Below are 14853 nucleotides of genomic sequence, written 5' to 3'. Positions count from 1 at the left end.
CTTAATATAATTTTTCATATAAAAATAATTTATACATTTAAAGTCATCATACATTGTTTAGGTTCATTTGCTAACATATAGATGATGCTTAATGCATAGAACTATTATAAATTTGTACGTGTCATATTAGTTTGTGAAAGTTCTTTATCAAACTTGTTTGTAAATATAGTATTTCCTCGAATTTTGAATATGTTTTGTTCATAGAAAATTTTAGTCTATTCATATTTTACTTTTTTTCAAAATTTTCCTCTCAAAATTAATTAATATAATGCCAAAATTAATTAGTATAAACATTGTAAATATGTCTCTTTTTTTAAAGAGGACTTGGTAAATTTTATATTCCACTTTTGAGATTTACTTAAATTGCACTTATACAAACCTCTATAATAGATTTTAAGAATGGACAATTTCGCTCATGTATTTAAATTACTTATTCTCTCTTTCCCTATCATTTTTCTCTCTCATCTCCCCTTCTCTTAACGTTCTCCCATCTCTCATCAATGGCAATGGTCCAGTCGCACGAGGTGGTCATCGTTGTTGCTAGACCATCATTACCATCTCTTTCTATTTTCTTAACATTCTCCCATCTCTCATCAATGGCAATGGTCCAATCGCACGAGGTGGTCTTCGTTGTTGTTGGACCATCATTACCATCTCTTTCTCTCTTCTTCTCTTCCCTTTTCTTTCTTTATTATCTTCTTTCTTCTTTTTCTCCTATCAAAATTAGGTTTTTGAATATTGGAGGTTCGATTTCTTGCAAACCTAGTTCATCTTTGTTAAAGATAAATAGTTCGATAATGTTATGGGCGATCTCCGGGAATCAGCTAACAGGCTGGACCCGATCTCGCAGGGCGAACCCAAAATACCCAAGGCCCAATAGGCCGGCTGGAATTCCTTAGAGGCTCGCTAGGCCCAGAGATAGAAAACCACCAATGAAGAGTCTCACGGTAAAAAGTCAGGTCGCTTAAAGACAGCGAGCTCGCCCTAAGCGAGCTCGCTCAAAACAACATCCCAGCATCACAACATCACGACTTCAGCTTCGCCGAAAGACGCGCCAAAGATTAGAACAGCTAGAAGACTGCGAGATAATCAGAAGCGATATATACCTGCCTATCGGAAGTAATTCAAATCCCTGAAGACAAGGAACCTATCCCTGATATTCCAAAGCCGATAAGAAAAATGCCATCAACGGAATAGACTCCTTCCATACTTAGAACTTATTCGAATTGTAAACAACACGACTCTATTTATAGAGAAGGATACGCCACTATAAAAGGATGGATCACTGAATTACATACTGTGACTCTGCCAGAATAACCAGAGAACAGCCGTGGACTAGGCATCATTCGGGCCGAACCACGTAAAAATCCTGTCTGCTTCTTGTTTGTTCTTTTGCTTTTGTTCCTGACTCTTCGGCACCTGTTATCGCATTGTGGGTTCTTGAACTCCGGTTGACGGTTCTCGTACGTCAACATCTTGGCGCTAGAGGAAGGGCCCACACTGATCGATAGCAATGGCAAGAGGAAGGAATGCACGAAGCTCTGATGCAATCGCTGATTTGCTAGAAAATCGTCACAACCAACCGCACGACGATCCGCCTATCGGAGGGTCCGTTGCCCCAGCAACGGAAACTTTGGTTCCACTAATTACCGGAGTCACTGCTGGAGTGCTCCCGCGGGCTTCGGCTCAACCTGCCGACCCACCCGTCGGAGTAGAGGCGATTCAGGCCTGGCAGCAATGTCAGGAGGCACTGGAAAACACCGTAAGGCAGCTCGCTGAAGCCGTCAGGGCCCTTGCCCAGGCCCAGCCGCAAACGGTCTCGAGACAGCTAGAGCCACCATCATCCTGGAGAGCTCGCCACCCACGAGAGGAAAGGCCCCCGCCAAATGAAAGAGAAGCTGATAGAGTTCCCTCGCCAGAAGGGTTAGTAAATTCCTCTAACTCAAAGTCCAAGAGTACAGAACCCCCGTTATATCGCTCCCCGGGGAGAGGAAGCAGGCGACCTCAGCTCCAGCGATCTGTGGACCAGGGCACAGCTGGGGAGGAGTTGGAGGCACAGCAAGGAGCTCGTGGCTAAAATAGTGGCTACGGAGAGAGGACGCCGTTCACGAGAGAAGTTGAGCTCGAAGCTCTCCCCAGGAGATTCAAGGTTCCAAGCATACTGCAGTACAATGGGGACAGCGACCCCTATGACCATCTGGACGCATTCAATGTCCAGATAGACCTGCAGACCACTAGCTCACTGGTAAGGTGTCGGGTGTTCCCTGGGACCTTGGGAGACATTCCGCGTGCTTGGCTCAGAAGCCTTCTATCTCGCAGCATTGGCAGTTGGGAAGAATGCCAGCGGAGGTTCCTCGGTCAGTATAGGGCACTGAGGCGGCAGGTCGCTCCTCCGTGCCACCTCGCCACGGTCTTCCAAAGGTCGAACGAGTCCCTCAAGGACTACATCGCCAGGTTCCGGCGCGAGGTGAGTAACGTCGAAAGTCCCTCTAATGAAAGTATCTTGACGGCCATCTCGGCAGGCCTCCGGAAAGACGGAAAGCTCTATGAGAGCATCTACAAATCCCCCGTTACAGATCTGGGAGAGTTCTATGAGCGAGCTGCAAAGGAGATCCGGTGGGAAGAGGCATTCGGTTCGAAGAAGCCCGCCAGACATAGGGAGGAAGCTAGAAGTTCTAGTCAAGACAGGAAAAGAAACGACGGGGGAAATGGAAGGGACAACCGTGATGAGCGGTCTAGCAATCAGGTAGCCAAGCGAGCTCGACGGGAAGAGTGAGAGGAGCGATCTCCACGGTAGGGCCGTTTCAGCAACTATGCGGCCCTATCGGATTCTCAAGAGAGGATTTTCGCTATGGAAAAAAGGAGAGAAGATTTCGGGAGGCCGAACCCGATAAAAACTCCCAATAAGTTCAGAAACTGGGAGAAGTTTTGTGCGTACCACAACGAGGTGGGGCACGACACCTCCGAATGCTACGCCCTGAAAGATGCAATTGAAGAACTGATTCGAAGGGGCCGGCTGCGAGATTAAGTGGTGCGACCTGCAAACCAGCCACCCCAACAGACGAATCAACAACGACCTCCCCTTGAGGATGAGCATGCGCCTGCGGTTCGAACGATCTACACAATCCACGGTGGACCTCACCTCGCAGGCACATCGAACAGGTCGCATGAAAGGTATGTACGCGAAGCTAATCACGTCTTGATAGCAGGATCTATTGAGCAGATGGGACCATCTAAGCGAGCTAGGGTGGCAATGAACGAAATCACCTTCTCCGAAGATGATGCCAGGGACATACACTGGCCGCACAATGACGCCCTTGTCATTCGTGCTCACATCGGCAACATGGAGGTACGAAGAATAATGGTGGACATTGGCAGCTCGGTGAACGTGATGTATAGGGCCTGTTTCGACCAGATGGGACTAGGGCCCAAGCAATTGAGCTCGTCCCTAGAGTCGTTTTACGGATTCACGGGAGACGCAGTTGTTCCCATAGGGCGGGTTAAACTCCCATTCACTGTTGGGAGCCCAAGTCGCGAAGCAACGGCGATGGCGGAATTCCTCATTATTGACTGTCCCCTCAGCGTACAACGTCGTACTCGGGCAGACAGTGATGAATGAGCTGGACATGGTCGCCTCAACTAGGGCTCTGACCGTCAAGTTCCCGACCAACAATGGAACAGGATGCGTGCAGGGAGAACAGCACCTCGTGAGACGCTGCTATGAGGACCCAGTCAAGATGGGGGCCAAAGGAAAGAAAGTGAACGTGGTCGCAGGAGGAGCTCAACGACCTTCAAGTCAGAGCGGGGTAAACTATGACCTAGATCCCCGAGAAGTGGATTGTGACAAGGCCTCCGGCTTGGTAGAAGAACTTGAAGAAGTCCCGGCCAGGGAAGTGGATGCTGAAAGGTGTCTGAAGCTCGGAAAGAATCTGGCCCCTGAGGTAAAATGCTAATTGGTTGAATTCCTTAAAGCTAACTTGGATGTGTTTGCATGGAACCATGAAGATATGGTAGGCATAGCCCCGGAGGTCATGTCGCATAGGCTTAACGTGGACCCCAGCTACAAACCAGTGCGGCAGAAGAGGAGACCAATGACTCCAGAGTGTTATGCTGCCCTTAAGGAGGAGGTGGATAAGCTCTTGGACAATGGATTCATCAGAGAAGCCCAGTACCCAATCTAGGTAGCCAATCCAGTCCTGGTGAAGAAAAAGAACGAAAAATAGAGGACCTGCATTGACTTTACCGACCTAAATAAGGCCTGCCCGAAAGACAGCTTTCCCCTTCCCAGGATTGACCAGCTCGTGGATGCAACAGCAAGGCACCAGCTCCTCAGTTTCATGGACACCTACTCAGGATACAACCAGATCCCCATGAATCCTAGCGAGGAGGAGCACACCTCATTTATCACCGATTGTGGGTTGTACTGCTACAAAGTTATGCCGTTCGAACTGAAGAATCCTGGGGCCACCTACCAGAGGCTCGTGAATACGATGTTCGAAACGCAGATTGGGAGAACAATGGAGGTATATGTCGACGATATGCTGGTTAAATCTGAGTAGGTCGCAGATCATGTTTGCGATTTAGGAGAAATGTTCGAGATCCTCAGGAGCTACCACATGAAACTAAATCCACTGAAGTGCGCTTTTGGAGTGGCTTCCGGGAAATTCTTGGGATTCATGGTCAACAACAGAGGCATCGAGGCCAACCCGAAAAAAATAAAGGCCTTGCTGGATATGAGATCTCCCACAAAGATGAAGGATGTGTAGAGCCTTACCGGTCAGGTCGCTGCCCTGAACCGGTTTATCTCCAAGGCGACCGACAAGTGTATTCCTTTCTTCAATACGTTAAGGAAAGCCCAAGGCTTTAATTGGAGTGAAGAATGCGAGCTCGCCTTCCAACAGTTGAAGGCGTACATGGGGCAAGCGCCGTTACTTTCAAAACCTAAGGATGGGGAAAAATTGGTCGTCTACCTGGGAGTGTCAGAGCACGCTCTTAGCGCAGCATTGGTTCGGGAGGAAGAAGGGGGTGCAATACCCCGTCTACTACGTCAGCAAGAGGTTGGTGGACACGGAAACAAGGTACACACCGATGGAGAAGCTCGCATACTGCCTAGTCACAGCATCGAGGAAGTTGCGTCCCTATTTCCAGGCCCATCAGATCGACGTTCTGACCAAGTACCCCCTGAAGTAGATTTTGCAGAAACCAGACACTTTAGGTCGCCTGCTGAAATGGGCGATCGAGCTCGCTCAGTTCGACTTGGAATACAAACCAAGGACGGCTATCAAAGGACAAGCACTCGTGGATTTCATTGCTGAATTCACTGGACCAGCCCAAGTGGGAGAAGAAGCCTCGGAAGGACTGTCCTGGGAGCTATATGTTGACGGATCATCAAGCGATCAAGGAGCTGGGGCTAGAGTTATGTTAATCAGCCCAGAGGGCCACAGGATCCTTTGTGCCCTACGATTCGGTTTCCAAGCTACCAACAATGAGGCCGAGTACGAGGCATTGCTCGCAGGGCTACGCCTGGCAAAGGAGGTACAAGCCGAAGCAGTTGTAATCTTCAGCGACTCCCAACTGGTCGTTAATGAAATACGGGGGGAATATCAAGTGAAAGGTGCAAAGATGGCGGCATACCTGCTCAAAGTACGCGAGCTTCTGGCCTTTCTCCCAAAATTCGAGGTATGCCAGATTCCCCATTCTCAAAATTCCCATGCAGACGCACTAGCTCGACTGGAAACTGCGCGAGATGCAAAGTTCCTGGGGGCTATACCAATGGAATTTCTAGCCGCCCCTAGCACGGAACAATCGGCTGAGACGATGGTGATTGGCGCGCCCCATGATTCATGGATGAGTCCTATTCTGGAGTATCTACAGGGTGGAAAGCTGCCAATAGATAAACTCGAAGCGCACTGACTGCGAGCTCGAGTTGTCCGCGACTGTATCTACGATGAGGTGTTGTATAAGCGAGGATTCACAGCTCCACTGTTAAGGTGTATCGAGGGCCCTGATTGCCGGACCGTGCTGGAGGAAATACATGCTGGACATTGTGGCAACCACGCTGGGGCTCTGTCGCTAGCCCAGAAAGCACTTCGATAGGGATTCTATTGGCCCACGATGAAACAGGATGCGATAGAGCTGGTGAAGAGGTGTGAAAAGTGCCAACGGTTTGCTAAAATCCCGCGAGCTCCTCCGGTCTACCTCCAACAGATGAGCAGCCCATGGCCATTTGCTTTCTGGGGCATGAACCTAATCGGGTCGCTCCCAACGGCTCGAGGCAACTGTAAGCACGCTATCGTGGCGGTAGATTACTTCACCAAGTGGGCCGAAGCAAAAGAACTCGTCGAAATCTCCACCTCTAAGGTACAAAAATTCGTTTGGGATAATATCATTTGCAGGTTTGGGGTCCCATAACAGATAATTACGGACAACGGGACTCAATTCACTAGCGAGCAGTTCATTCGGTTTTGCGAGTCACTAGGCATTCAGAAGAGCTTCACGGCCGTAGACCGCCCCCAAGCAAATGGGCAAGTCGAGGCAGTTAACAAGATCATCAAGCATGCCCTAAAGACGAAACTAAAGAACAGGAAGGGTGCTTGGGCAGACGAACTGCAAACAGTGCTCTGGGCATATCGGACGACAGCTCGCACCAGCATAGGGGAGACCCCTTTTTCATTGGCCTACAGATCCGAAGCTATGATCCCAGCAGAATACGAGGTGACAAGCCAGCGAAGAGCCACCTTTAACCCAGAAGGGAATTACGAACTGCTAGCTGTAAATTTGGACCTACTGGAGGAAGCAAGAGACATAGCTCGTTTAAAGATCGTCATATACCAACAAAGGGTAGCGCGTTACTATAACAGAAAAGTCCGGATCAGGCATTATAAAGTTGGAGATCGCATACTACGCTTAAAACTTCTCGTAGCTCGGAAAGCCAGTGACGGCACGCTTGGCCCAAACTGGGAAGGACCCTTTGTCATCCACAAAGACTTGGGCAACGGGGCGTACCATCTAGCCAACATGGACGGGGCTGTCCTCCCGCGAGCCTGGAACGCGGAGCACCTCCGCCCCTACTATCAGTAAAAGTGTTTATTTTTGCCTATGTTTCATGTTACAATTCTTTAAGCTCGATTGAGATTAATAAATTTTTGCCTAATCAATTTTGCTGCACTTTGTTGTCTGTTCTCCACCACAACATCTTAACATTTTTGGGGGAAGGATAAAAACCATGGTTTGCGAGCTAGGGCCCATTCATCTTAGTCGACGGGCTATGGTTTGTGGCTTATCTAAGCATTCCTCTTGGTCCTCCCCCAGGTCGTGGTTTGCTAGCTGGGGCCCATTCATCTTGACCCAATGTCACGGTTTGGCGCCTACCTGGGCAACCACTTCCATCTCGAGCGAAGGGATCACTAGCTGAGACCCCTTTCATCCCCAATACGGTCATGATCTGCGACCTACCCGGACATATATCTTGGTTGAATCTTCAACTTCCATGCAAAAACTTATGGAAGAGCCATGGTATGTTAGCTGAGGCCGCTATGCGACCTCTTGGACATATATCTTAGTTGGATCTTCAACTTCCATGAAAAAACTTATGGAAAAGCCCTGATGTGTTAGCTGAGGTCGCTCCGCCACCTACCTGGACATGTATCTTGGCTATGTCTTCAACTTTTCTGCGGAAATATATCTCCCACAGGAAGCTCGTCTCGAGCCGCAGCCCGTTAGCTGAGATCGTGAAATGGTCTATGCAGGCGTATGATTCGGCCAAGTCACGATACAACTCTCTCTCTCTCTCTATGTTTGCAACAACTCATTTTGGTTTTATAAGTTATTTCAACAGCAGATCATTTATCCCCTCGACGAACTGATTAAAGCGACTAAAGTTTATTTACGACCTGCTACTCAACTAGGCAAAGCTTTCGAGACAAGCAACCTGCGACCTATAATCAAAGATTTATTATTAAAGAACAATCGTTCTAAGAAACTCTTTAAGATCACAGGATTAATTCAAAGTGAACATCATTTTATTACAAGAAGGTATCTGATACAAGAATTTTCTATCGAACTACAACATGAAGGAATGAAGCTTAAACAAACTAGAGGATAACCAGAATCCACAATGATCTCTGGCCTCTCCTGAAAGCAAGAAAAAGACAATGATCTCTGGCCTCTCCCGGCAGTCTTCAAGCTTTAGCCGCGCGATCCAACAATCTTCAGCTTTGACCGAGCGGCCGGCAATCTTCTTTGTCCCACATTCGACAGAAAAGGAAGAAGAAGATTGTCGAACCGCTTGGCCGCAGCTGAAATATCGGAGTACAGCGAGTAGCCTCACGCCTGCAAGAACATTTCACTAAGCAACCCATAATAAAAATGCCTTGATAGCTTAAAAACAAATGGGGTATTTATAAGCCTCGTCCTGGAACAAAGGGGGACGCACGGTCAAAACCATGAAAAGCGGGGCTGTAATGGTAGCCCTCGTTCCTGGGTCCGCTGACCATTCCCGGAGTCCAAAAGTTATTCCCAAGGATATGGCGAGTCCCAAGACGACAGGTCCAACTTCGTAAAGCAAAGGATAGATCGCTGGCGAATTAAACCTTAGCTCCCAGATCGCCTGACGAACTGCGAGCTAGGGGATGCGAGGTTGAGCGTTGAGCTAGGCCAATATCCGAAGCATTGCGAGGTGCGAGCTCCTTGACGGGTCTTCGAACAGCCGATAATGAGCTCGCAGTGTGAAAATTTCGAAATGACCCAAAGCCAATTCAAAGCCCGCTCTGACACGACCTAACATCTCTACTCGTTCTCTAAAGTTGCACCCTGAAGCCCGACCCGCCAAGACTTGAGCTACCAAGACCCAAAAGCTCGACCAAATCTGAGCTCGAAGAAAAAATCAAAGAGATACAAAAGCATTGGGGTTTCATTGAAACATAAATGTCATACAAAAAAAGGGGGGGAGAAAAACCCTAGCTAGAGGGGGAGCCACGGTTTCATGAGGAAGGCCGGCAGCATCTTGAGTAAGAGGGGTAGCTTCGGTCTGATCAGGCTGAGTGGAAGTCCCAGCAGCCTCTCCTTCAGCTGCCTCAGCTGCATACCTTGCGAACTCTTCCACGGCATCATCACCAAAGAAAGAGACGTCCAGCTCGGGGTGAACTGTCCACAAAGTATACAGAAACTCGATTGAATTTTTTGAGGCAGCCTCTTCGCGCTCTCGGATCACACGAGCCCCAACCTCGATTTCTTTCTGCACGAGCTCCTCCTTAAACTTTTCCAGCTCACGAGCAACAGCTTTAGCTCGCTCCTCGGCCGACCTCTGTGCCTTCCTACTTTCCTCTAGCTCCTCCAAAGCTTTCTTAAGCTTCACGTTATAATTGGAAAAGGCCTCGACATACATGGATTTCTCTTTAAAGAGCTCATCCTCAGCTTCCCTCTTAGTCTCCTCGGCCACCCGAACGTGGTCTTCGAGCCCCTCCTGGTGACTCCGCATCTTCCGGGTCTCCTCCGTCAGATAGGAGAGGCTATCTTGCAACTTCTTCTTATCCTCCTTGAGGTCCTTCGCGAGAGTCGCAAGCCTCTCCTTCTCCTTCAAGAGGACAGAGAGCTCTTCCGCTTGTTTGACGCAGCTGAGGACAAACTGAAAGGCAAAACAAAACGTGTAAACTTGCAAACAAAAGGAACAACGAAGATATGAAAAACAAGGAAAGCTTACCAAGAGGCCGTGACGAGCAGAAAAGAGTGGGAGTCTTTCTCCCGTAACACTCTCCCTCTCCAGGGCCTGAGCAGAATTCCCGAGGACTCGGTTCAGGTTGTCCAAAAGGAGGTCAAAGTATACTCCCCCTGCAGAAACCTCTTGGGCTGCAGAGTCCGGAAGAGCGGCAGCCTTTTTCTTCTTCTCGGCTTAGCCCCTTGTAGTAGGAGACGAAGTCTCCCAGAAGCTAAGGCAGTTTGACCTTCGACCTGAGCCTTCCCACGAGCAGGTATGGCCACAACCACCTCGGGGTCGTGGGTCGTGACTGTCTCTGGGGCGGGTAGAGCAGATGGAATCACTGAAGGATCGACCGCAGGTACTATGGACCCTTCAAACCCGGGCACATTCACCCGAGCCTGCGAGGTCAGAGCTGAAGGAGTTGCAGCAGAGGTCGCCGCCGGCTTGCCGCGCAGGGCGTACTTCAGTTTTACTGTCTTCGGCAACGATGGACCGGCCTGTTCTTCTCGATCACCTTCGTCCGAGCTCACACCCAAGTCAATCTGTTCAAGGGCGGACTTAACGTCCTTCCTCCCCCAGACCCCTATCCTCTTCTTGTCTATCTCCTTTACATTAAGGGAGGGGGCGAGCCCAAACTTGCGAAGCAGGTCGTCAGAAGGCTCGATATCATCGGCATCCGTCTTCAGAGCCGCAACACTCTCGAGCAGCTCAATCTCGTCCTTGGTCAAGCTGGGCTTTTCACCAGAGGTATCTGAAAAAGGAAGTAGTTAGTCAAAAGAATAAGGGAAAAGCATGAAAGACAAGGATATGAGCTCGCTTACTGGGACATTGAACGAAGTCGTAGCTCTTGAGCTCGTGAAGAGAAATGCAAGAGGCAAAAAACCACCGTGCCTTATATGCCCCTACATTAGACTTCCCTTTTGCCTTACCTTTTGGCAGGAGATCTTTATATTTGGACCTACGAGTTGTGAGATAGTACAGCCCGTACCTAAACCCTTGAAAGAGAAGAGGAACCTAATGATCCTAGGGGATGGAGGCTCAAGGCCTGCCCTCTTAAAACGGAGAGCTAATGAAGAAAGTTAGGTGTAGGAGTTTGGGGTGAGCTGGAAAGGTGAAAGTCTCAGGTCGTTCAGGAGGGCTATCAAGTAAGGAGGGACTGGAAACCTAAAACCAGATTCTAGATGTTGAAGGCTTAGAGCAATGAACCATTTAGGGGGGTTGGCAGCATGGTCCTCAGGAGAAGGAACCATGGCACTGGAGCTCGAAGGGAAGCTATACTCCCTAACCCATGAATTGAGCTCGCTGAAGGTCACGTTTGAAGGATGACGCTCGAACACCTCGCGGGCACTTCGGTCATCCTCAAACCACTGAGACGAAGTAGTAGAGACAGACGAAGCGAGTTCCCGAGCGCCCCCATCTCGCCGAGAGGAGAGCTCTTGAACAGTCTCTTCCCACCCTTCGCATGGTTCCGAAGAAGTCGGAGTGTCCATGTCTCCTATCTTGTAGTCGCGGCATCTGTGACCTAAGAAGGACATCTATGAAAAAATTAGAGTCAGGTCACCGAAAGCCGACCAGTACTCGCGAGATAGAAAAAAGTCCTAAGGACTCCCCCATTCAATCAGGTCGCGCAAGATTCGCGAAACAAGGACACTTCCTAAAGCAAAGGGGGGGGAGGGCTGGACATTCCAACCCGAAAGATATCTAAATGCGAGACGAGCTCGCTTCTACAGCCGCAAGCCAAAAAAGGGGCAAACGACGCTCCAAAACTGGAAAAAGATAGCTATCACGAAGAAGGCAGTACGTGAGTAAAGCTGAAGTGTAGCTAACAAAAAGGCAAATTAAAAGAGTTGGAACTTACCGGAAAAACAGCAGGCGAGTGGTGCCGGAGTCGGGAACGGCAGCAAAGGCACCCAAAAACCAAGAAGGCGATCGTAACCGATATTGAGCGCGAAGACGGAAGAAAAAGCCTTTGCACAAGCAAAAATTCGAAATGACAAGCGAAGAGGGAAGAAGGAAGCCTCTTCCCGTTATTTATACCTTTTACTCGAAAGATCTCAACCGTCGGATCAGAAAACGGCTCATGGCATACCCCAAGTAAATCCGCCGGACGATATCTCGTGGGGCCCACAGGCATAATCACGCGCAGTAATGGTAAAGTGCGCACATTAAAAGCGGTACGGACAAGACATGCCATTCGAAACGTTTCTCGAGGAAGGGACGGGAGATAGTCCGAAATGCGGATAAACAGGTCGCGACAACTAAAACAGCTCTCAGTCCGCAGCTCGCACTAAGAGCTGGGGGGCTTATGTTATGGGCGATCTCCGGGAATCAGCTAACAGGCTGGACCCGCCCCCGCAGGGCAAACCCAAAATACCCAAGGCCCAATAGGCCGGCCAGAATTCCTTAGAGGCCCACCAAGCCCAGAAATCGAAAACCACCAATGAAGAGTCTCACGGTAAAAAGTCAGGTCGCTTAAAGACAGCGAGCTTGCCCTAAGCGAGCTCGCTCAAAACAACATCCCAGCATCACAACATCACGACTTCAGCTTTGCCGAAAGACGCGCCAAAGATTAGAACAGCTAGAAGACCGCGAGATAATCGGAAGCGATATATACCTGTCTATCAGAAGTAATTCAAATCCCTGAAGGCAAGGAACCTATCTCTGATATTCCGAAGCCGATAAGAAAAACGCCATCAACGGAATAGACTTCTTCCATACTTAGAACTGATTCAAATTGTAAACAACACGACTCTATTTATAGAGAAGGATACGCCACTGTAAAAGGATGGATCACTGAATTACATACTGTGACTCTGCCAGAATAACCAGAGAACAACCGTGGACTAGGCATCATTCGGGCCGAACCACGTAAAAATCCTGTGTGCTTCTTGTTTGTTCTTTTGCTTCTGTTCCTGACTCTTCGGCACTTGTTATCACATTGTGGGTTCTTGAACTCCGGTTGACGGTTCTCGTACGTCAACATATAAGAATAAAGATAATCTTTAATCAAGATGAATGATACAATGAATATAAAAATCGCAAAGATGATCAATTCCATGAAGATGAAAACCCATATGGTTCAATTTTCAATTAGAAACCCATACAAAAACTAAAGACAATAAAGGTTCACGAGACCAAATAAATTGATCTCTCTTCCCCTCCCTCTTAATTAAGCCCATTGTGCATGGATTCAACCAACAAACACACTACAATAGTGGGTTCATCAAAACCCTGTTGCAAATCGAAACTCCAAGCTAGTTTTTTCAGTTAAGTTTTGTTTTTTTTTTGTTTTTGTAATTTTAGATGAAGGAATGATATTTTGAAAATTTTAATAAAATTGATTGTTGTTAATTAATAACAAGAGATATGTATTGTGTGAAAGTTAACCTAAATGAGATTACTAACATTTTAAAAAAAGAAAAAATGATTAATACGATTTAAATAAGTCTAAAAAATAATATGTAAAATTTATTCTTTGATTAATTAATGAAGGAGAATAGTCCTAGAACAAACAAACAAACACAACCTCAAAACTGAAAATCCAAAGCGCCTAAAGCCTGGACACTACAAAATAGACAAAACCTATTCCTTCTGGCTAAAAAAGGAATGATCAAATGGAGGTCTTGAGGCACTAGTAATCCACATGACGAAAGGGTGGCGCCTGTAAGTACTCTAACACTCAAGTAAGAGTTTAAGGTGGTAGAGTTTTTGTTAGATCGAAAAGAACATACCTTAGCTGATGGCCGGCTAGCTTATATAGGAGGGAAGGAGAGAGCCCATTGTGTGTCGCCGGTTATTGCAAGTGGATTAGGAGTCTAGAATCTCGGGGCAATTGAGGCATGGTTTAAGCGCAAGGATCTTGGCATAACGATAAGGGGATGGAGGATGTTGTTGATCTGACATTGATGGGATGGGTCTTGGGGACCAGGCTCAGTACTGAGCAATGGGCTTCTTGTTGGGCTAGGCTCAATGGAATTAGTACAGTCCATAGCCCCCCAGGTTAAATGTTCACAAGGGCAAAAATTCGAGCTCAGGACGCAGCTGAGGTGCTCTAACCATTCTGGCTTGCCATGACCTCAACGCAACCAAGGTGCTCTAACCGTTCTAGCTTGCCTTGACCTCAAGTAGAGCTTGCTAGGGCCAAGCTTTCCAATTATAGGGGTCATTTTTAAGGCACTAACAAGTAGTGCACCCAATCTCCAAACTCGAGACGCTTATTTTTAGAAGATGTGATGTCGTGGGTGGATAGGGAGTTGTCCCGCCATTTCTACTCAGGTGTTCAATGTATGTCAGGTGGTGCGATAGGTGGCACAATCTCTATAGGTGATCGACGACCTTTGATCTCTGTTTGTTGGATGGATCATACAGTGCTAATAAGTCATCAGGGATGGGCCTAGATCACAATCGTTGAGCGATATCTATATAAGGACACTTGTAAGCCATTTTCTTGCTTTTCTATCCCATTTTTTCATGTGTCTGATTTTCATACCCTGGTTCTCTGAAAGCTTTCACATTCTTCCTGCCTTCGATTGGTCCTGTGCTTCCAGCTTGGGCCAAGTTCTCATTTCACTCTTCTTCTACAGATTCTGTTTGCTCCACAGGTAACTCCACAAACATGATTCTTTTGATTCTTTTCCTTTCTTTCTTTTTGTTATTTTTTACTGGTTATCAAGCGTTATGGCGAGTTTAGGGAGCAAATCTAAGGAGATAAGTGATTCCGTTATTGTCATGGGAGAGCTCCCGGCGAGGAATCTGACGCCTATGCATAGGGCTAGCTGTTAAGCTTTTCTAGTTGAGCTTAGGGGAATGATTCAACATATAGATCGGGGTATTTGAAATGTAGTTGAAAGTAGGCACAGGGTATCGACTTCTTATAGTTCTATTTTCTCTTATTCCCCGGGGATAGTGGAGGTGTTGGATCCATGGCTGGGTCACCTTCAAGTCCGTTTTCTGGTGCGAGTGGCGATTAGAGCTAGGTGAGTGAGGACATAACCAAGGTTGCCTTGATATATGACTCCCTGGGCAATGTCATCGTGCTGAGGTCATAGATCTCTTTGTCAACGGCGATAAAGGTTTGTTTGAGTGTCGACCTTATGGGAAAGAGGAGTGAGTGTTCTTGGCCGTGACTCGAGGTCAATTTTTGTGTACGAGACATT

The 14853-nt window shown here is 47.8% G+C and overlaps 1 protein-coding gene across 1 annotated transcript; it reads left to right on the top strand.

Moving 5' to 3' along the window:
• Positions 1-4031: 4031 nt before the first annotated feature.
• LOC127804391 (uncharacterized) lies at positions 4032-5913 on the top strand. The gene is made up of 5 exons (XM_052341251.1): positions 4032-4168; positions 4289-4523; positions 4607-4798; positions 4902-5078; positions 5191-5913. Exons 1-5 carry the CDS (start codon positions 4032-4034, stop codon positions 5911-5913), a joined length of 1464 nt encoding a protein of 487 aa, XP_052197211.1.
• Positions 5914-14853: the final 8940 nt, after the last annotated feature.

Source organism: Diospyros lotus, chromosome 6, assembly GCF_014633365.1.
Source record: "Diospyros lotus cultivar Yz01 chromosome 6, ASM1463336v1, whole genome shotgun sequence".
NCBI lineage: Eukaryota > Viridiplantae > Streptophyta > Magnoliopsida > Ericales > Ebenaceae > Diospyros > Diospyros lotus.
This window is presented reverse-complemented; position numbering and strand designations above follow the sequence as displayed.

Coding starts and splice junctions, on each gene's coding strand:
- LOC127804391 (XM_052341251.1), top strand. CDS start 4,032: ATGTCGCATAGGCTTAACGTGGACCCCAGCTACAAACCAGTGCGGCAG. Junction 4,524..4,606: donor AGATTGGGAGAACAATGGAG/GTATATGTCGAC, acceptor CGAGATCCTCAG/GAGCTACCACATGAAACTAA. Junction 4,799..4,901: donor CAGGTCGCTGCCCTGAACCG/GTTTATCTCCAA, acceptor GCCTTCCAACAG/TTGAAGGCGTACATGGGGCA.